This window comes from Mustela nivalis (genome assembly GCF_964662115.1).
Source record: "Mustela nivalis genome assembly, chromosome: 5".
NCBI classification, from domain to species: domain Eukaryota; kingdom Metazoa; phylum Chordata; class Mammalia; order Carnivora; family Mustelidae; genus Mustela; species Mustela nivalis.
This window is the reverse complement of record NC_139024.1, coordinates 24,311,862-24,335,337: the sequence shown is the minus strand read 5'-3', so window position 1 is coordinate 24,335,337 and position 23,476 is coordinate 24,311,862. Positions and strand designations below refer to the sequence as shown.

At 38.7% G+C, this 23,476-nt stretch overlaps 1 protein-coding gene across 2 annotated transcripts in view; it reads right to left on the bottom strand.

Moving 5' to 3' along the window:
• The window catches only part of PDSS2 (decaprenyl diphosphate synthase subunit 2), a 260,870-nt gene that overhangs the window by 147,719 nt on the left and 89,675 nt on the right, over nucleotides 1–23,476 (bottom strand). For both annotated transcript variants that reach the window (XM_082732091.1, XM_082732090.1), the window contains exon 2: nucleotides 1,216–1,350. In XM_082732091.1, coding sequence (XP_082588217.1) covers nucleotides 1,216–1,350 — 135 coding nt within the window. The remainder of the gene's footprint in view (nucleotides 1–1,215; nucleotides 1,351–23,476) is intronic.

The window sequence follows — 23,476 nt, the reverse complement described above, 5'->3', positions numbered from 1 at the left end:
GAAAAAAAAAAAACAAAACAAATACTAAGGTATGGGTTGATTTTTAAAGTAAATCCATGAGATAAAGTAGCCGTAAGTCAAACTTCCCAGAAATGCTTCTTTTTGTGAGGAAAATTTCTTTGTCACCCATGTTTCTGGAGTGGTTTAATTTCATGTGCCAAAGTCCACCTGCAGGGGCTATAGGGAGGCTTTTAACACAATGTCAAGTGTGATAAGTACTAAATTTAAAAAAAGTTATTACTGGTACACTATTACTAAAAAATACGCAGTGATTTTTTAATGCAATGATTTTTTAAAAAAATAGAACTGAAAATTTTAAGCATGTTTTATGTTGAAGCAAAAATGACTCATACTCACACATTTGTTTTTTAGTCTAAATGTGTAAGAGAAAAAATTTCTTATTCCAGTGAGTTTAGTTAAAAACCTTTTCACCATAAAAATAAGCATAATAAAATGATATGGCACTGAAGTACATTCATTCTCCTAAAATGACAGTTGCAACATTATTTTCTAGTTAGGTATCATTTTTTTTAAAAATTTATTTGACAGAGAGAGATCACAAGTAGGCAGAGAGGCAGGCAGAGAGAGAGGAAGGGAAGCAGGCTCCCTGCTGAGCAGAGAGCCCGATTCAGGACTCCATCCCAGGACCCCGAGATCATGACCTGAGCCGAAGGCAGCGGCTTAACCCACTGAGCTACCCAGGCGCCCTAGTTAGGTATCATTTTGAGTAGGGTTAAAAATCATAAATCCTGGACTATGTCTCTGTAGAGAAATACCATGATGGTGAAGGAGGGGTAGTCACGAATAGAGAATTTTAAATGGCTAGAACAGAAATGAAAGTTTTCAACACAAATGTATAGGGAAATTTACCAGTTACGCATGGACCTGCTAAGTCTATTAGACTTGTTAAGAACAATAAAAATACATTTAAGAAAGAGGGGGGTGACTGGCTGGCTGAGTTGGAGGAGTGTGCGACTCTTGGTCTTGGGGTCATGAGTTCGAGCCCCACACTGGGTGTAGAGATTGCTAAATAAATAAATAAGTAAACTTAAAAAAAAAGGAACAATAAAAATACATTTTTAATCATACAAAATATGTTAATCTATCCGTGAATCAGAGAATGACGTAGAACTAAATAGTAAGCTCCACTGACCACTGTTCCGTAAAAGGAAACACAATTTAGAAAGTCAGGTCAAAAGACCAAGTTCTTCTTACCATGAATAGATCCCACTGACCATGTCATAGTTCTGACATGAAGCATTCGTGCTGCTGGGACCAGCTGCTTTGGAAATAAGTAGCACCACCAAGCCCCGCAACTGGAGGTTGTGCCGGCTATCGTGTACGAGTCCCCTGCCAACAAAGAAAGGAGAGGATTAATATACTGTTACAGGATCAGCCACATCAAGTTAGGAAGTTGCTACTATTCACCAGACTTCCAAATCAGAGAATGGGACTCAGCGGAAAGAAACAGAAGTAGAGGAAGAAAGAGCTAATAGAGCAGAAAGCAGTGAGTTCAGGAAACAACCAGGGAAACCCTTGGCTGGCATTAAAAATGACAGGCTCTGGCTGTGAGGCCTAATGATCTGGCTCCTTCCTCTTTCTGGGTTTTCCTATGGTCTGGACCTTCCACCTCACAATCTCAACTGTTTGCTCAACCCATAGTTTTAAACTGCTCTACGGTAGCTAATAGCAACTGAAATACAAATTATATGGCTTGGGTGAAGTGATATTATTTGGTGATGATGGTGCGAAAGGAGAGTGGTAAAAAATAATTTCTGGGGGCGCCTGGGTGGCTCAGTGGGTTAAAGCCTCTGCTTTCGGCTCGGGTCATGATCCCAGGGTCCTGGGATCGATCCCCGCATCAGGCTCTCTGCTCGGCAGGGAGTCTGCTTTCCTTCTCTCTCTGCCTGCCTCTCTGCCTACTTGTGATCTCTGTCTGTCAAATAAATTAAAAAAAAACAAAAAAGATTTCTGCCTTCACAGGTAGAAAAGATGATCAGAGAATTAAAGTGACAAATCCAAATGACTTAAAAATTTACTTGATAAGTAAAATGGAAATGTATGCCATCAGCAAGTCTTGCCATTTCCTATTATTTATGGAAAGCATTATCATTCTAGACAACAATATGGCTTTAACTTAGCATGTCATTTTATTTTTGCGATGAGTATTGAATTTTCATAATTTCTACTATAACTAAGGCCAGGAATACATTGGGTTTTTTTTCCCTCAAATATTGTAAATGGTTGTCATATAAGAACTAAATGGCAACATAGAAAGAAAGAAAGAAAGAAAGAGAGAAAGAAGAAAGAAGGAAACTATGGGCAATATATTATAATAAATGAATATTTAGAACAATGCTAATGAGCACTAATCAAATAGATACTATGTATACATACATAAATAACACACAAATATAGTTCTTGAGTGTTGTGGAAAAAAGTATTAAAATTGTATTATACTTCATTAAATTATTAAGCCCTCTTTGGTAAATGTTGAACAAAGAATTAATTTAAATTAATTAAGTTAACATAGCCAAAATTAATGAGTTAGTTCATTACTTAAGAAAAATCGTTGCCCCTCGTGCCTCCAAACAGAAATTTTAAAAAGGGCCCCTTTGTAACCTTCCTGGTTTCAAAATAAGGCAGATCTTCAGGCTTTCTGCAAAGGAACAGATATAGCTCTTTCGCTAATTATACTTTCCCCTCAATCTAGTAAGTGATCGTCAGCAAGTTTGAGGAGTTAGTAATTTTTAAAAGGAAGTTCTAATTTCTTAGGAAAAAGCAGCTAATTTATAGTAATTAACTTATACAGAACAGAAACAAATAATCATCAGAAATAGCCAAAGCTTCTCATTGTCATGTATCTCTCCACTTAAATCCTGTAGACCCAAATGGCAGGGAGGCTGGGAAGCACCCTATTTTATAATAAGTAAATGTAAAGCGGGAGCAGGAACACTTCCTAAGTTTTCTGCTTTGAATTACAAATTTTAACTTAGGCTGCTAGATCCTTATTAATGCACTGCCCAAGGTGAATCTTTATTCTTCCCATTTTAGATAATACTATTAAGGAGAAGGTCTGAATTGGCTCTTAGCTGGAGAAAAGGAAAAGAGGAAGATGAGGCTGTATGTGCGTGCTTGTGTTTTGGGGGTTGAACCTGGGGAGGGATGAGGGATATAATAACACAGTAAGACCTCCAAGAGGGTGAGAAACTGGAGAAAAGTCTGACTACATCATGCTAATGAAATAGCTCTGGTAACAGTTTTGATGCCTTCCTCAAAGTTCTCAGAGATGGGACCTTCCATAGGAGACACACACACAAACAAAGAAGAAAGAAGAAAGAGGAAAGAAGAAAGGGGCGGGGGGAGCAGGAGGGGAGGAGGATGAAGACGAGGAAGGGCAACAAATACTCATAGAGTGCTTCATATATGCCAGGAACTGTTCTAAGGGTTTACTCTATATTAACTAAATTAATTCACAAAAACTCCAAGAGGAAAGTACCAAAATTACCCCAATTTTGCAGATGAATGAGGAAGAATGAGGCACTCAGAGAAGTTAAGCAACTTGCTCACAGCGGGTAGGCAGTAGAGCCTTGACAAAGCCAAGATCTGAGTCCAGACCAACTGACTCTACAATCTATACACACTCTTTTTAGAAAAAAAAATTTTTTTTGAGATTTTGTTTATTTGAGAGGGAGAGAATGAGAGAGAGACTGAGAACACGAGAGGGGGAAGGTCAGAGGGAGAAGCAAACTCTCCACCGAGCAGGGAGCCCGATGCGGGACTGGATCCTGGGACTCCGGGATCATGACCTGAGCCGAACGCAGTCACTCAACCAACTGAGCCACCCAGATGCCCTAGAATCTATATACACTCTTAACCATTATGCTCTCATGACTCTCCAATCTGCTTCATCTCATGTACAAAATTATTTGCTAATAATGAGAAGACTGTAGCTTTAGAAATAGGTTTAAAAAAAAAAACAACAACTCCTCCATTCACTAGCTGTAGGACTCGGAGACTGCTACCTCCGCTATAAAATGAGGCTGATGATGTCTACTTTCCATCGTCATTTTATGGAAGAAGCAACAAGAAGAAAGTATCTAATACTGTGGAAGCATGTGGTAGGTGATCACATAATCAGAAAACTACATTCGCTGTCCTTATCACTTTTTTGCCACCTATTTTTTTTTCTCAACTCATAGTTTTTCTCTCTTCTAATCCATTTCTACTCCTGTCTCTCAAAGTCTAGCCCACTCCACAGGTATACATAATCGCCTATAAATCTCCTCTCCTACCTCCCAAAATAACAAAAGTCGAGAAATTCTTCCCCCATCCCCTGCAAACTTCATCATGCATCAGTGAAACATTTGCCACTTCGAGAAAGCATTCTGAATAGGTCAGGAAGAGAAATTGTAGTGGACTGGCTGACAGAAACCAAGGGAAGAGTCAGAAAAGCCCACCTTCTGACAGTAGTTAACGACCCAGAGAAGAGCTTAACAGCTTAAGTAAATTAAAAAACTGCTTCCAAACACCACTTCTTGAAATTTACTTCATTAACACCCTTAAGAAAAAAAAGCACCAAGATAAACTGATAAAGTCTGCAGCTCAAAAATGAGCTCACAACCAAACGAGAATACGAACTTTTGCTTCTGAGCATAAAAAAATCCTTGGGATTCTATAATACAGAGATACTAGTTCTCATCTAGATCAGGCTGTACTCTGCCTGAAACAGCATGAGTTTCTCTCGGTGCCTCTCTACAGGAGGGACACTGATGAGCCAGAGCATGGCTAGAAGATGGTGAATTCCTCTAGTGCCACATGCATGCCTGTAGAAAAGGCTCTGGATGCTAGCTTAGAGAATAGTTAGGTTGGTGTTCTCAAATTTATCCAGGCAAAGAGGCACTGAACGCTGACAGCAGGTTAGGCATGGTGTAAACAACAGTGGAGGAGGGCCTGATGGTGAGCGCTGGTGAGCTGTGGTCTCCCTTCTGATGGATAAATAGAGTCTGGATTAAAAATCCCAATAAAGGGACGCCTGGGTAGCTCAGTTGGTTAAGCAGCTGCCTTCGGCTCAGGTCATGATCCCAGCGTCCTGGGATCGAGTCCCACATCGGGCTCCTTGCTCAGCAGGGAGCCTGCTTCTCCCTCTGCCTCTGCCTGCCATTCTGTCTGCCTGTGCTCGCTCTCTCCCCCTCTCTCTCTCTGATAAATAAATAAAATCTTAAAAAAAAAAAAATCCCAGTAAAATGTGGCATGAGCTACCTTACAGGATGAACAAGGGCTGTGGGAGCACAGAGAACGGGCCACTAACATAAATGGGGGAGGAGAGGGGTGAAGGAGACTTCCCTGAGACTTCAGGATGAGGAGGCAGTAGCCAGGGAAGCTAAAGCTGAAAGGGGAAGTGAAGGGGCAAAAAGAAGGTATTACAAAGAAGAAACAGTATGGGTAAAGATTTGGAGGAAAGACAGGGGCGTAGCTATTTCTAGAACCAACATGGCAGGAGTATAGCATGTGAGGGGAAGAGTTGGGAGAAGGAAAGCTGGCGGAAGGCATGAGAGGGGTCTATTCATCTGAAAGGGCTCCATCTGGGTAGGAGACAGAACTACTATAGAAACTGACACAACTGGATAGAAAATATGAAAACAGAGCAGGCCAATATTGATTCAACATGAAGAAATTAAAAAACAAACAAACAAACAAAAAAACAAAGCAGCCTCTGGTGATGCTGAGTCCCATTAACAGAGACATTCGGAAAACTGCACAGCCCCTGACATACACGCCTGGACTATTTGACATTTGAAGTTTCTTCTTCCTCTGGGATTCTTCATGATCTCACCTCACTTATTTAATTATCCAATACTCTACAGTATATATAATAGGCCCCGAAATTGGAAGAATCCTTTATTGTCATCAAAATTAGAATGTCATGAATGAAAGCAATATTAATACCTTGAAATCTTATTTACTGAAGTTCTATAGAATTGTGTTCCTTTTAGCTCATGTCAACTAAAACCTCATCATTCATTCATTCAACTAATTCAGACTGGACACTGTCCATAAATTAGGCACTGTGTGAGGCACAGACACAATGGTGAGCAAAACCAGGCATGGAGCTTGTGGAACTTGCAGGCTAATGGAAAAGACTGGAAATAATGGAAGAATCACAGAGAAATGCAAAATTACAATGGCAGTAAATGCCACAAAGGAAAAAGATGATACTGGGAGAGTTTAAAAAAGGGGAACTGACCTAGCGAGGAAAGTCAGAGGCTTCCATGAGGAGGTGATGGCTAAGCTGATACCCAAAGGCAGAAGAGATGTAAGAGGGGTCAGTGGGATGGGAACAGACACGAGGAGTATACCTGCAACGCAAAACCAGGCATATGTGAGGCTGAGAGCACTGTATGAAATGAAGCTGGAGACCACATAGGTTAAGCAGGCCACATGAAGACTTTTGCTCTTTATCCAAAGTGGTGAGAAGCCATTGTAGTTTTTATTAAGCAGCGGGTGACATAATCAGATATTTAAAAACAAAAACAAAAAAAAACAAAAAACAAAAAAATCTTATCATCAGTGGAAAAATGACTTGGGTGAAGAGGAAGAAGGAAAACAAAGTGGGTATGAGGAGCCGTATTAGGAGCTTTTACAGTAGTCAGTGAGAAATATGGGGGTAGAAATATGGGGGTGGACAAGTGAGAGAGGTACCAAATCTAAAGTAATATTGCAATTCAATTTAAATCGATGGTGGATACTATGTAGTCCTGGAAAATTAGCCAATATGGATAGAGCACTAATTTCAAATAATATCATCCTGAAAAATCTGTAGCTGAATTTGGGGGCAGGGTAGGAAGGACTTGGCCCCCTCTAAAATTCTGCTCTAGACCTACAACAGATAGAAAGAGCAAACACACACTAATATTCTTACAGCTACACCATTTCGTGATGGACATAAGGACTGAATAGGTGAAACTCGTGCAACCCAGTTCTATATCCTTCTCACATTATGGTTTTATGGCTAACTGCATCATCATATCTTTCCACAGCTACTACCTTCCTTTCAGTTCTGTATTTCAGTCCTCAAATCATAGCTATGCCCCCCCACCTCTTTTTTGAAGGGGAGAGGGAGACTGAGAAGGGGGAGAGAGAAAGAGACAATCTTAAGCAGCCTCCCTGCCCAGCACAGAGCCCGATGCAGGGATTGATCTCACCGCCCAGAGATCATGACTTAGGCCAAAGTCAAGAGTCAGATGCTTAATGGACTAAGACACCCAGGCACCCCTGACACCTTTCCACGTAGCCTCTCAAATTCCATTTCTTCAATATATATGTACCAAACATGAGAGGCATACAAGAAGTGATATATTTAAAGAATTATAATAATAGGTTCTAATATGTTTAAGCTGAATAATAACAAGCAACAGATACCAAAGGTAGCAGAGTAACAAAAAGCTACCAGTACACCGAAGAAGAAAGAAAACCGTTTCTCGCAAGAGGTGCTCCTGACAGTAGACGTAGCATTCAGATGGAGCCCGAGGGTTGGTCAGACTCCCCTGAGCAGAGAATGGAGGCAGGACTGGAATGGGGTTAATGGATTGGAAAGAGTGGTATCTGAGGAGAAAAAAGACAGGTTATGCATGCTAAGAAGGTAGAAGAATGAGGAGCAGGTTCCGGAGCTGTGGGGGCTACCCACCGGGCAATATGTGAAGGCGAACAGGCCCAGAAAAAAGACAGCGTAAAGAATGAAGGGCTTTCGGAGTCAGGTTCGGAGGTGGGACTTTAGTCTGCAGGCAATCTGAAGGCATGGATGGTTTGTCAGCAAGGGAGTAATGTGATCAGAGCTAAAGACTAAAACTGTTATTCCGGGCCTGATATTGTTCCTCTGGCAGTAGCGCTCTGGGTGCGATGGAAAGGACAGGGAAGATTAGTTCGGAGTAGCTTCTTCCAATAGTCCAGGTGGGAGATAATGAGGGCTTCAATTAGGGCAGCGGCAGCAGCGATGGAAAAGAGCTGAATGATGGCCACAGCACGGACGTGGAACAGGCTAGTCTGGCCAGCTGACTGCATGAGGGGCGACCCTCCTGCAGTGAAGGAAAGATAAGGGATGAATGTGAGGTTCAGACCTGTTTCCCCGAGATGATGATGCTAGCATTCATGGGGACTGGAAGAAAAAAGAGAGCTAATGGGGAATTAATGAGCTCAGTTTTGGACATGTTAACTTTGAATGCAAGAAAGACTTCCAGATGGAGATGCCCAGCAGGTAGCTGGAAATGCCGTGGCTACAGATTTGGGAAGCATCTTCGAAGAGGTGATGGCTGAATTAGTAGGAATTGATGGATGAGTTTTTGAGAAGAGAAAAGAGGGAAGGGAAGGGAAGGGATGAGAGGGGAAAAGGAATCTTGGAGAATTCCTTCACTTAGGGGACAGAGGAAGGATGAGTAACCACATGAAGGAACACAGTGGGTCCACAAACAAATAAAAGGGGTCTCTGCAGATACCCAGAAAGAAGTGTGAACAAGCATGCATGATGGAGGTCATTTTGGACCCCAAAGCCTAGGCTCACTCAGGCTTTATATGGTCTTGCTATTTAATTATTGGCTCACAGGTACTATATACCTCACAGACCTGTGGCAACCTTGAAGGTACTCAGGCTTGCCATCTTTGGATGCCCTGCACCTAGCAGAGTAACTGACATAGAGCAGGTCTCCAAAACACACACACACACACACACACACACACACACACACACACACACACACCAAAAAACAAAAAAAAATCACGCAAGATGAGAGAATAAATAGGTTCAAGAAGTAGAACAGCAGATTCTCCATCTCACACATCCCACCCAAACAGCCCCACTACTATTCCTGACTTTCCTCATCTCTGCTGTTCTCCACTTGCCACATTGAGCCAGTCAGCTCTGCGTCTTGAGTCCCTCTTCCTAAATCAGAGTATATTCTTTAAAAGCGACAGCCACACAGGAGAAAAGCCCCAACATACTCTAAAAAACAGGCTGAGATTTTAATGCTACCCTGGAAAGTTACCATATATGAGAATTATACCACATTAAAGGATCGACTCCTTAAGTTTTAAATAGAGAGAACTCAATATACTGGAGTGTTTATGTGTTTTGTTTCCTCATTTAGGAGAAGTGAATGAATTCACTGCTGCATCAGTGCCCGTGAGAGAAGGCTGTCCTCACTTTGAACAGAAGGTAGGGATTAGTTCCAGATGGAGAGTTGAGGTAGGATGGCAGAACTGGGGCATGAGAGAAAACTTTTGAGATGTATGCTCAAGAGTTCAGAATTCTAACTTATGCTATGATCCAAATCACAATCCTCTGGTACATTTATAGTCAAATATTAAGGAAAGAGTTTAGCCATGTACAAAGAAGGGACCATCACCTTTGAGTCAGCTCAAAGTGCCTCGAAATAAAACTAAAGGCAAAAAAATCAGTACCGCTCAGACCCCCACAATAAGAACTCCCTCAGATGCTAACACCTACAGCTATAGAGCTTTACTATTCTATTACGCCACTTCAAATATATCCAATTCCAATAAGCCAATCCAAACAATGTAAGTACCAAAGATAAATGTCAAAACTAACATACAGGAGGTGTGTTGATCGATGAGATTCCTAATAGCGCTTTAGGACAGTGACTGCAACTCCTAGACACATTTTTTTAAGGTTTATATACAGAAAACTGAGACGTCAGGATCGCCTGCAATGTGCACAGTTTTTGCCAAAGAAGCATTAGAAATACTCTGATCTTTTCTAATTTTTTTGGATGCTGACTACAACCTGCTAAATTGATTTTGTACTAATGAGTTGCAACCTGCAGGTTTTTTTTTTGGGAAAAAGTGTTTTGAGTCATGTAAAGTATGTGATATATAAAGTCAAAAGAACTGGAAGCATAATGTAAAATTAATTAAGTAGGAACAGTATCATCACCATTTAAAAACAAAAAAAATCTGTCCATATACTAGAACAAATTTAGTGTTGCAAGAAACCATTAAAACTTTTTTAATGACATGGAAAAATACTTAAAATGTTAAATGAAGATAGAATATAAAACTGTATACATAATATCTCAATTATGTTTCAATATATGCACATATATATGCATATAAACAAGGCCAAGGACAAAAATTAGAAAAAAATATGGCAAACATTAACGTTTTAAATCTGGGTATCATTATATAGGTGTTCCATATACAAAGTGTCTTTGTATTTTTCTGTACATTTAAAATATTTGTTTAAAAAATGAAAAGGAACAAGATAGGAAGCAAATACCCCTATATGATAATAAGCGTTAATCAACAGATTTTTAGATTAAGGGTGATTTATTTCCTAAAATGCGTAAGAGCACAGATCTCTTTTTAAGTCTGGAGAAAAAAAGTACTGTATTTTAAGAATAACAGAATTTTAAGAAGGCAGATGACTTACTATATTATAGTTGTGTTTTTCATTTCAAGAAAAAAAATTAACCCACATTTATGAACCCCAGAGTCCTATGTTGGGTTCTCATATTTCACCTTTAATTTCTTTAAGAGGTAGACACGAGGCCAATGTTTAAACGATATCAAAGAAGTGCTGTTAAAAAAATATATAATTAGTAATTCAATGACAGTAATATTACTCAGTTGTAAAAGAAAAAAATTAACACTCATGAAAATTGTTTTAAAGCACTATAATTTGAGGGAGACTAAAAATAGTCTGCATGTCACAGATTTTTATACAAAATTAGCAGAAGAACTGGAAGTTAATTTCCATTGACAAAATGACCCAAATTGTATTATTCCTGCTATATCCATCCTGAGACTAAACTGCCCTAGACTTGAAACAACTTTAGGGCCTGGGGTGACCAGCCCTTAGAATCTGGGAGCTGTGGCAGTCACTGACATGGCTCGAGGGCCACATGCACATCCCACCCGAATTAAATCCCTGAGGGACATAAGGGCCACGGAACTGTCTTACCAAAGCCCTTCCAAAGCTGCAATTAGGTTTGATGGGCATGTGGCAGGAGACAGGTGCTGGGGAAAAAAAAGGAAGTAAGAGAGAAGAGAAAAGTAGAATGGGGGTGAGGCATAGTGGTTGTTGAGCAGGGCGTGGAAACCAAGCCAGGAGCTTTTCAGAAATTATTATTAACACCAGTAGTTTGATGATACGTGATTGAAAAAAAAAGAAGTATAAAATAATGCCATAACTGATCAAGTCTGCAGCAACATTGTAAGCTGGCCGGCCACCTTAGAATTAAACCATACCACCAGGAAACAAACAAACAAACAAACAAAAAACCCCATGAAGACTTTGTACTCAAATGATAACTGAAGATTTAAAAATATGAACATAGAAAATTAGGACCATTTAAAAAAATAATATTTTGATCACACTGAAAACTGTTAAAATTATCTCATACAATAATTTTTATATACAGACCTCTTTTATTCACATTTTTAAAAAGCACTTTAGTGTTGAAGCAAAGGGGTAGAAAAATTGAGTGCTGGAACACAGGCATCATTACACTCCACAGACACACCAGACTCCCACTACCACTCATGCGGGGCCCCCGGCTAAGAGCTGGTGCTGTGAATTACACCTCCTACTACCACCATCCGTCTGCACAGGGAATAAATCAACCAAACATGAATGAGTGCTCCCTTAATGCTCAGTGCTTTTCTCAACTTGCAATCCTGATTTCAATAGACTCTGCCACTCAAAAAGAACTGCTCTCAGATTAATCTTCCATAATTTTCTACGGTTTTACTAGGCTAGTATATAAGCACAGGATTTTTTTTTAATTCAAAAAGAATCTCTTTAGGGGAAAAAAGACTGTTTTAACATAATACCCAATTTGCTTAGTACCTGGGGGTCTGAGTCCTATTAGCTAATGAAGGTGGTCCAACAGCGCAAAATTTAGAATATTTGCTTGAGAACAAGTTGGAAAAGATGAAAAGGTAAAAGGTCATTCAGCTGGCTTTTACATAACACGAAGAGGTGAAGCCAAAAATAAAGATACGAAAGCAGATGGGAGAAGCCAGTAAAGATAATCAAGTTGGAAAAAAATGATGAAACATCTTACAGATTAAGAGTTAATACATTAAGGGCAAATTGGGGTGAGGGATGGGGGTGCAGCAAAGTCAAATGCTAGCATGGATTTTGGCAGGAGAAAAGACTTTTTTAAAAATGAGAAAAGCAATCAAAACCTAAAACCATATTGTTGCAACACGATGGTTCAGAAATCAAGTGCAAAATTTTTAGGAACATTTTCTCTTCTTCCAAAATCAACACTGAAGTCAAGGTACAGAAAACCAAACCATGGGAGAATTAGAAGCGACAGGCGATGGGACACAGACTGCCTGTGTTCATCCTTCACAGAATGTCCACAAGAGAAAAGACCTGATGACTGGCAAAGTTCAAACCTATTAGTTCTCATAATTGCAAATATTGCCACCCAATAACATTAAGACCTTATAAATACTTAAAATAATCACAAGGGCACCTGGTTGGCTCAGTCGGTGGAGAGTGTGCAATACTTCATGGTGACTTCAAGCCTAACGTTGGGGGTAGAGATTACTTTAAAAAAAATAATAGGGGTGCCTGGGTGGCTCAGTGGGTTAAGCCTCTTTGGCTTAAGGTCATGATCCCAGGGTCCTGGAATCGAGCCCTGAGTCAGGCTCTCTGCTCAGCAGGGAGCCTGCTTCCCCCTCTCTCTCTCTGCCTGCCTCTCTGCCTACTTGTGATCTCTGTCAAATAAATAAAATCTTAAATGAATGAATGAATGAATGAATAAATAAGCAAACCACTAACAGAGGTAGTAAAGGAGAAAGACTAGTATGATAGTGGAATCTTCCAAATTCTGTGTGTCAAGAGGAAAACAGAATTCGATTTTTTAGTTTCATTCACATGTTATTCATTAATAGGAAAGGCACCTACTGAATGAAGAGAGGGATGGCTTGGGATAAATTACACACACAGATGATTCTAGGCAATCTGATAATCAGATAACAATAACACTTGCTGTACTCTATAAGGTCACAAGGCTCTGGGAAGAAATCTCTCATTTACTAGACTGTCACCAAGCTTCCTTTGGGTAGACTGACTGTCTCATCCACCCTCTTCTATCCCCAGGCCTTCATGCGTGTTCACTCATCTAACCTGACAACCATCCTGTGAGATGGTAGTTTGCTTCATTTTATAATGAGGATACTGAGACTCACGGTTTATTTTCTGTCAGTGATTATCATTGATACACTACATAGTTGTGTTCATTAATTTCAATTATTTGTCTTCCTTGACTAGAACTTAAGCATGTTACAGCAAATTTACTTATCCACGGTCGTATCTCCATGCTTAGAATAGTGCCTGGCACACACAGACATTCAATAAATACTGAATGAATGAATGAATAAGGTAACCGGCCCAAGATTACATAACCAATAAGTGAAAGACCTGGGCTTCAGTTCAGGTGTCTGCCTCCAAAACTCGTATTCACCCAACAAGAAATAATGATCACAGCGGCATCGCAATACAGAGAGTAATAAAAAATGAATGTGGGCTTAGAAACGGCTTAGAAAGTACCTTACAGGTAAGAAGTGTGAAAAAAATGCTTCAAGTTAACTTCTCCTAAGCACCTCTTTAAAACTTCTTTCAATTACAGGTCTGGTGCACTGAGAGCTGGACAAGCAGTCGGGTACAGCCTTCTCCTTAAAGTCAAGTTCAATAGGACTCACAGGCAGCACAGAGTCAGAGGATTTGCGGTCCATTAAACACAAGGCCATGGGAAGCCTTGAATAGCGCCCATTCACACAGAGGCTGAGTAAAGTTTGCACTGCAGTGAGAGTGCTGTCCAGGTTAGAAACCACAACTAAAAAACAACAACAAAAACCCTCACAGACTGCAGGAGTAGCCAGGCTCTACACCACAGCCAAGGAGTCTTATACTGGAATGAGCATCTGCATGGGCCCGGTTTGTGGCTTATGGCCTTGTGCCCTTTTGGTGGCCTGTGACAGTCGATCCCCTAAAACAGTCCACAAAATTACAACTTTTAGGGAAGGCAGAGATGACATTTTTCACCATTTTTTACCAAACACTTTGGATCTTCTCCTTGAAATTGGGTGGAGTGTGAATTTCTCCATGAATAGTGTTACTTGAATAATTTATATACATTCTATGTTTTTATTTCTAGGAATATATTAAAATAAGACAGGAAATTTACATTTAGAGATTTTTTTTGTCCCCGTCCTAATAGCTGTATTTTGTCCTAAGTCATACTAAAATAACTCATTTTTAAAAGGTACAAGAGAGTAAAGGGTAGCACGATAGCTGTGAAGTACCGGGAAATGTCAAAAATGCTGCGGTCATGATTAAGCTTTGCCACATTGGGATGCCATTCTGCCCCCCCGCCCCAGTTTTCTTTCTGGAAGAGTTTGGGGGCATGAGCTGAAAAGGACAGCCCTTATTTCACTAGAAATGAGAATAAAACTAAAGACGTAAGTCATTGATTCTCCCTTCCCCACAAAGAAGGTAGTGGAACTTCTGGCCATCCATCTGCCTATCCTTTTGACTGACTTTCTGAGGGCAACAGCAGGGGCAATGGGAGTGGGGGACGGGGGGCAAGCGGTCAGTTTTACAGCACATACCGGGGGCGATGCACTTTACGCGCCGTCAACAACATCGTGAAGGAGGTACTACAGTTATCTCCAGTTTACCGGGTGAGAAAGCGGAGGCCTGGAGATAGATTGGTTTCTTGTTCAAGGTCAAAAGTAAGTGGAGAGTCAGAATTCCAAATTGGGACTATTTGACTCCAAAGATGCTCCCATAATTACTGGTTACGTGTTGAAGTTTTTTCGGGTCCCAGGGACGAAGAATGTGGAGGCAAGAACAGGACTTAAACGTGAAAGGACGGGTGGAACTTCGGAGTAAAACAAACAAGCGAGGTTTTGTTTCCTGTTGGTATGAGGCTGAAGAGCCTTTGAACAGTCACTGGAATATCAAACTAAAACAAAGCAGCTATTGTTGGTTTTTAAACTCTCTAACCATTCAAATAAAAAATTAGGGTCTACATTGATTTCAATGTACAGACTTGTGGTATACTGTTGGCTTCATATTTCTAAACTCCATCAGTATCAAGGTCACTTTAGCACCACAAAGAATAAATAAGCCAAGATTCTAAACACTGCTCTTTGATACACTGGGAACCCATTCTTGTTCCAGAAATAAACCCAAGTAATTGGGTTTACCCACTGGTACACTGGGAACCCTTTATTCCAGAAATACATCCAAGTAATAGCTAATATCTACTGCATGTACTATGCTTTGCACTCTAAGTGCATTTACTCACTTAAACCTCATGCAAGGTTGTAGGATACCATTTTTTATTCTAATTTTATAGATATGAACTGAGACACAAGGAAAGGAATAACAAGTGGTAGGGTCAGGAATCTAACCCAGGCATTAGGATTCCAGAAACTACATCTTTCCTCACCCTCCCTGCCCCTTCTTAAAAATCAATCTCAAACTCACAGCAAAGTTTCAAGAAGAGAGCAAAGAATCTTCTTTTCCTGAACCATTTATAAGTCAGTAATACATCACTACCATCTAACTCTCAGGTGCCATGTAGATTATGCCAAAGACCCCAATCATATTCATTAGAGCAGAAGGATCCTGTTCAGGATTATACATTGTACTTAGTTGCCATGTCTCTGGTATCCTTTAATCTAGAACAGTTTCTTAGTTTTTCCTTGATTTTCAAGGCCTTGATGACTGTGAAGATTACAGGCCAGCTATTTTGTAGAAGTTCCCTTGGTGTGGGTTTCCCAGATATCTCTTCATGATTAGATTCAGGTTGTGTTATCTTCCGCAGGAATATTACAGAAATGATTTAGTGTTCTTCCCACCTCAATTTCAGTTTGTTTCTTCACAGCAGATTTTCACTTTGACCGTTTGATTAAGGGGGTATCTACTGTACTTGTCCACAGTGAAGACACACTTTTCCTCTTGATAATTAATAAGTTTTGTGGGGAGGTACTTAGAAACTATACAAATATCCCATTCCTCACATATCAGAGAAAGCCAGACATTGGTGAGCACTTATAATCATTGCTTCTCCTGAGCAAATAACTCAATAAAGTAAAAAAAAAAAAAAAAAAAAAGGGTGTGTGTGTGTGTGTGTGTGTGTGTGTCTGCCTTTGGTTCAGGTCCTGATCTCCAGGTCCTGGGATGGAGCCCCACGGTGAGCTTTCAGCTCAGTGGGAAGTCTGCTTCTCCCTCTCACTCTGCTTGTCTCCCTGCTTGTACTCTCTCTCTCAAATAAATAAATAAGTCTTAAAAAAAAAAAAAAAGAATTGGGAAGATAAAAATGTATTGCTGCAAATTTTCTTAAATGAATAAAAAAGAAAATTTGAGGTTTAATTGATAAGCAAATGACTGAACAATGACAGTTTCAATATTTGAGATATACAGTCATTATCCTGTCCCTGAAAAAAACTCACATCTAATAATAATAATAATGTAAAAGGTAAAGGAAAAAGATCACAAATAGAGATTTTATGTTATATAATGGCTTTTAAAAAGATACTGCAAAATAAATATGTTTTCAAATTTAGCAGAGAGGGAGAAACTAGGAATGACAAAAATTTGAAGAGAGAGAAAAAAAAATTTTGACCATATTAAAAGTAAAGGATCAAATAAAACTGAGAAAAGTATGGGACAAAAGTAATTACTTCCTCCACATTGCCAATAATACTCCAAACCTTATGAATTCAAGGACAATGATAAAAGTATGAGATCTTTGTGTCTCAGCACATGTCAAAAACCTAATGAATTTGATCCTCAAGTGTAGGCAATGATTTCCCTTGGTATAAAGTTCTAGTGTGGTTATGTCAATAAAAGTGGTATTATTTGCATCATCTGATATCAAAAGTTTCCCCCTTCCCTCAAAAGTAATCAGACTAATACTAGGTTTAAAGATCAGGTGAACACTGTAGCTGATATATTTCAGGATCATTTTGTTTTGTTAGTCACACACAGGTTGAAACTAGAAACTTATCAATAGATGAGTAAGGCCTATCAAAATGCTTGACTATTTGGAATGTGTTCCTCATTTTGTATTTTGATCTGTGCTTGCTGAGTGGTTCTAACTGTTGCATAGTATTCAAGAGCTGAAAAGTGATCTATACTATACAAGCACTGACAGTCTTCACACTATACCTGCTCGCCATTCAGTCTGGTCTCCAGATGTGATATAAATACTTTGCAAGCTATTGCCTGCATAAAAAATTGGTAAAAATTACAGTTTTTAAGCAAAATTATTTCAGCTCAACTCAAAGGTCTAATATTTTCATTCTTTTTGGACACTGTTATTCTCTATGTCTGCATTCTTCCAACTGTAGTCAACTACAGTTGGATCCAGTACTTTTCCTTCCAAACAGCATTAACAGAGCCTTCTACTGATAGACATTTCTGAAATATCTTTCCACTGATAGAAAAATATTTTCACATTTTTATGAGACTTTAAGGGAATGAACTAATAAGCCAAGACTTTTTGGTAAAGAAACTTTCCAAATCACCAGAAACATGATTAAGTTTATCAATTCAGAGGCCAGCTCACTCCCATTTTGCAATATCAAAATTTTAAAATGTTACTAAGGGGGCGCCCAGGGGGCTCAGTCAGATAAGTGTCCAGCTCTTGATCTCAACTCAGGTCTTAATCTCAGGTTGTGAGTTCAAGCCCCACACGGGGCTCCATGCAGAGCTTGAAAAAAAAATACTTAAAAAAATATATTTAATTATAAAAAGTTTTAATTAAAAATATTACTAAGAAATGCATTTTATTTTAAAACAAACCTAAAGAAGAAAATGCAGCAAAAACAGTCATGTGTTTCAAAAAGAGCAGAAAATTAATCTATTAAATTAGTATTGTTTTCTGAGTTTATCTTTAAAAGAGTCTTAAATTGTGCTCGCTTCGGCAGCACATATACTAAAAGAGTCTTAAACTCAGGCACCTGGGTGGCTCAGTTGGTTAAGCAACTGCCTTTGGCTCAGGTCATGATCCTGGAGTCTCAGGATCCTGGCCTGCATCAGGCTCCCAGCTCCATGGGGAGTCTGCTTCTCCCTTTGACCCTCTCCTCGTTCATGCTCTCTCTCACTGTCTCTCTCCCAAATAAATAAATAAAATCTTTTTTTTAAAAAAGGAAAAGATTCTTAAGCTTTATAAGGATGAGTGATGATTATCTTAATTTTTCAATATCAAAGAAAAGATTCACACACACTTTACCAAATATTCCTAAATAACTCAACAATAGGAAAAACAAACAATAACCTTAGTTTGGCATTTATAGTTGAATACATTAAAATAAGAATTTCTTCCCATTTTTAAATATAAAATTCAGTTATACATTTTATATATTACATTTTGCATATTTTAGAAGATTCTAAAATTCTATTATTTAAAATTCTCTTATGAATATGTAACTTTAATGCAACTTACATAATTATTCCTTTTGTTTCCTTTTACTACAAAATAGTTCTTGTATTTATACTTATTATAATGGAATATTTTTTAATAGCCACACTTTTTAGAGTCGGAACCTTTCTGTTTAAAGCCAGTAATTCCCTGCTATAATTTTTTCTCATATTAGCTAACATGACGGCAGTAACTAAACAGAGTTAGCCATGGTATTTACCTTATAACTGGCTTTCCTCCTCAGCTACCATGTTATTATATTTGTTACCTCTTTAGACTCCTTTTAACTGTTACATCAATAAAGTTTTTCTGAAGAAGCAAAGCCTCTACTTATAAAAAATAGGTGGTCCCCTCAACAGGATAGCATTAACATTTTCTCCCCAGTTCTTGAAAATGCCAAAGTCTCATATTAAGAGTCCCTCAACTTAATTTATGAAATCTTGAGGTAAAATATCACCTTACAAATAATAAATAAATTTGAAAGAAAAACAACTTTTAGAAAAGCACTGGAAATTTAAAAATGTACTTTTCTATTCTTTTTTCTCAGGAATAAAGCTTTCGATTTTAAAAGGTTGGAGATTTTAAGCAAACACTCAGTGGTTTTGGAAATGTAGTTTCCATGGCAACCAACATGGTCTTCTTTATATAGCATAAACAGATGGTAAAGAGTGGTCATGTTTGTTTCTTTGCCAGTATATCAATAAAACTGCTGTAATACTGTATTGAATACACTTGAACTATTGAATAATTCTCATATACTAACCACAGGATCTAGCAATTTAGACAGACAAATAGAATTAACGAGTATCTGAGGTTTTTTTCTTTTTAATAAACACATGGGGATCTTGAACAGTGAAGTCACTATTCTATATGCCACAGAGTCAACAGTCTTCCTTGGCAAGACTCTGTACAAATGTTTTCTCAGCACTTGCCACGCAGAGCCTATCACCACAAATATGAATCTCAGGAGGAGAAAATAATGGATTGAGATAATAAAAAGGGAACCATGACTGTAAATGCATTCCTTGGCCATCTCTTCTTGAAGAAGAAATGAGAAATTAAGCAGTACAGAGAATTTCTTTACCATAAACCATAGGTTGCAAAAGCAAATGGCAAAATCGTTAATTGAAAATTCGATTTCACTCCATGTACACAGCAGCGGCTTTCAGAGATGCAGGTGCTCTGAATTCCACAGGTTTAACTGTGGTAGTTTGCTAGGTACTATTTGCTTAAAAACTCAACTAAGCCAAGAAACTAGAAATGGGGTTAGTCTGGCAGTAAAAGTTTGAACAGCCAATTCCTACATGTATTATCGACGCATTTGCAGCGGCAACCCTGGTATCTGGAAGGCAGGCAGGCAGAGGGGGCTGTCTGAGCTTGTGGCTCCACGGGAACACTGGCAGCCTTTCTTAACAGGCCCATCGTAGAGGCACTGACATCTTTTCCAAGCGAGGGGGGGAATGCTAATATTTTAAAAAAAAGGTGGGGATAATATTTACTATTTTTAATTCTATCAACAGCCATCCGATTATACTTATAAAACAATATTCAATAAATGGTAACTGTCCTGTATTCTCCCTTTCATGCATCTATCCCTAAATTTGCTGACTTTCATCATTTGTAAATTCTTTCTTCGCTTCTCACATCAAAGCATGTTCGTTGGAAGTGAGGTATTGCATTTTACGGAACAATCCATGATGAGAATTTAGAAAAAGGGTATGCATATTTATGAACGGAGTGAATTTGGAGGATGCAAAGTATATCATGGTTTAACTGAGAAACAACAACAACAAATTTCATTTCAAATATTTTAAGAGTAGAAGAGACTGTCCTAGATTTATATTTGACTCACTGGGAAAAAAATTTTTTTTTAATTATGTATCTTGGATGAGCTACAGTGAACTCCACAGTCTCTTAAAACTGCTGCCATAACACAATTTGGGGAAATTATTTGAACCTGCGGAAACTAGGAAAGAGTCTCCTTTCTCATCTGAGGCTGGAGAGTCTCCAACAAGGTTCCAAACTCACCCACCCAAAAAACCTACATGCCTACCTACAGTGAGTGATCATCACCCCAGAGACCAGGTAATTGGAAGTCCTTTTCAGACGGTTTTCAACGTGTCTGACTGAATAGCAACCGACAGCCCCCAGCTTTGTTTATCTTCTCCTAAGAGTGGTCTCAGCCCTGGCAATCAAATGGAATCAACTAAGAGCTTTAGATATAATGACAGGAACATCCTAGGCATATGCCAGTTTAGGCAAAAATCACATACCCTTCAATATGTCAATGATACTTCAATTAAAAAATTTTTAAAAAATAAAACATTCGGGACGCCTGGGTGGCTCAGTTGGTTAAGCAGCTGCCTTCGGCTCAGATCATGATCCCGGCGTCCTGGGATAGAGTCCCGCGTCGGGCTCCTTGCTCCGCAGGGAGCCTGCTTCTCCCTCTGCCTCTGCCTGCCATTCTGTCTGCCTGTGCTCGCTCTCCCCCCCCTCTGATAAATAAATAAAATCTTTTAAAAAATAAATAAATAAAAAATAAAACATTCTCCTCAGGTGTGATTCTAATGAGCACCAGAGAGACAGTGATTTCATGTTTCTCTTTACCCCTAATGAGAAAGAGATCTCAAATCACCACTTTTATCTTTTCAGGATACACAATTCAGTGTTAGATTTCTTTCTTGTTTTTTTAAAAAGATTTTATTTATTTATTCGACAGAGAGAGCACAAATAAGCAGATCAGCAGGCAGAGAGAGAGAGAGAAGCAGGCTCTTTGCTAAGCAGGTAGCCCAATGCGGGGCTTGATCCCAGGACCCTGGAACTACAACCGGAGCCGGAGCCGAAGGCAGTCCCTTAACCAACCAAGCCACCCAGGCGCCCCACTGTTAGATTTCTTTACCACTGCAGAGAGGCATGAGATTGAAGCAAAGACATTGTTGTACCAAATTATTTGGTATAGTAAATTTTACTATAAAGGAATTCAGCAAAATACAAGCCTGAGGTGTGAAAAACCTTTCCCTATGAGTGATTCTAGATAGTAAGGTTTACCTCTTACAAAGATTAACATTATCAGCAAGATTTGTGAATAGCAAATTTTCACTTCTTTTAGGATGTATTCAGTGTGAGCTGGTTACAATGTATTTTCTACCCTCAGCAGTCTCAGAATAAATGCAGCAGTGTAATTCTCACTTCTGATGTGATCTTCTTTTTTCCCAAGATATGATATGATATTCTCTTTTTCAAGAATGACCTTTAAACTATCACCAACAGTAGTGAAAATTCAGGTGTCTGGAGAAGGAAAAAGCTACAGAGATAAGAAGGATGCTTTTCACCTTCTGAAGCACACATATAAAAACAATTCTTCAAAACCTGTTAATATACTGTCCCCAAGAGAGTAGAAATGAATGCCATAAAATCACAAATGTTATTTTGGGCCATCTATGCACAGCAAACTTCTACCACATAGAAACTCACAAATGTCTGGTAGATTGTGATAATAGTTCTTTGTATATATGGTTTTGCCCTTTCAAATTATTTGCAAGAAGACCAATGACCTCTTGCTTCATATGAAATAGCAAACAGAAATAAAATAATTACAAATTCTCCCAGCTGTCAGCAAAAGAAAATAAGGGGAAGAATAAACTTAAATAATGTCAGAGGATAAACCATGATGATATCAGGGCCTGGGAACTGATTTCTACATTTTTGTTTGTTTGTTTTCTTCCACAGGCTGTTGAAATTTCCACAAGTCATTTATTTTTTTTTTCTTGACAAACTTTATTTGGCTATTTGTGTGTCTGGTGCTATTAACGCATCATAATTTTACATCAAATCCTCATAACATTACATGATTGAGGTTTAATTCTAAAAAAAATCCAAAACACACAAAACAGGAAAAAATATCACTCTAATGCATTTGGGAAGAAGCAACCTATTAAAGAGAATAATTGTGTCTGGCAGAATTCTAGAGATGGCAGAAAACAAGAGGAAACAACATTTCTTAATGTTATTTAAATATGCACACAGGAGACAGGGAGATTTGCTAGGACAGAGAATCAACAGGAACTCTAGTCTTCCTGCACATAAAATAGAGCTTCATTAACAATAAAGGAACAGGTGTCTTGGGACCCATTTATACAGGCTATTAACTATTATGAGCTGCTGGTATCCAAATTTATTTTAGTACTAGGCAACTGATTAAAAATAAATACAAATTTAAATTCCATCTATTAGCATGTGAAAGCAATGCCTCGCTTTCCAGAGTTTAATTTAATACAAAGGTATTTTTCTATCATCCTGATCACAGAGGATACTGAAGTCATATACAACATTTCCCAAGTCCCAAAACAAAGATGTTCATATTAAACCTCATTTGAATGTGAAAAATTGACAAGTGGCCTTTTGTCTTGAACTGACAGGACCAAATAAGCTTCATTTACTAGGAACTAAATTTTTTTTAAAAAAAGATTTTATTTATTTTTTTGTGTGAAAGAGAGAGAGGTAGCACAAATAGGGGGAACGGCAGGCAGAGGGAGAAGCAGACTCCCCACTGCGCAAAGACCCTGATGTGGGGCTCGATCCCAAGACCCGGGATCATGACCTGATCCAAAGGCAGATGCTTAATGGACTGAGCCATCCAGGCAACCCAAAGAACTAAATTTTTATTCAAACTTAAAAAATTATTAAAAAAATAATGAAACAAACACACATTCATCTTTTTAAAACTGGAGGGGGGAATCACACACTCCTGGCTCTAAATCCAGTGCATTTTACATTATTTATTTTGAAAAATCTGAGTGGCAATGGCTATTCTTTGATAATTTTCCTGTCTCATCTATAAGTACTGATTAATAAACTGAACATTTGGACTTTAATGAGGAATCACCTGTACATCTTTTTTTTTAAGATTGTATTTATTTATTTGACAGAGAGAGATCACAAGTAGGCAGAGAGGCAGGCAGAGAGAGGGGGAAGCAGGCTTCCTGCCGAGCAGAGAGCCCGATGTGGGGCTCGAT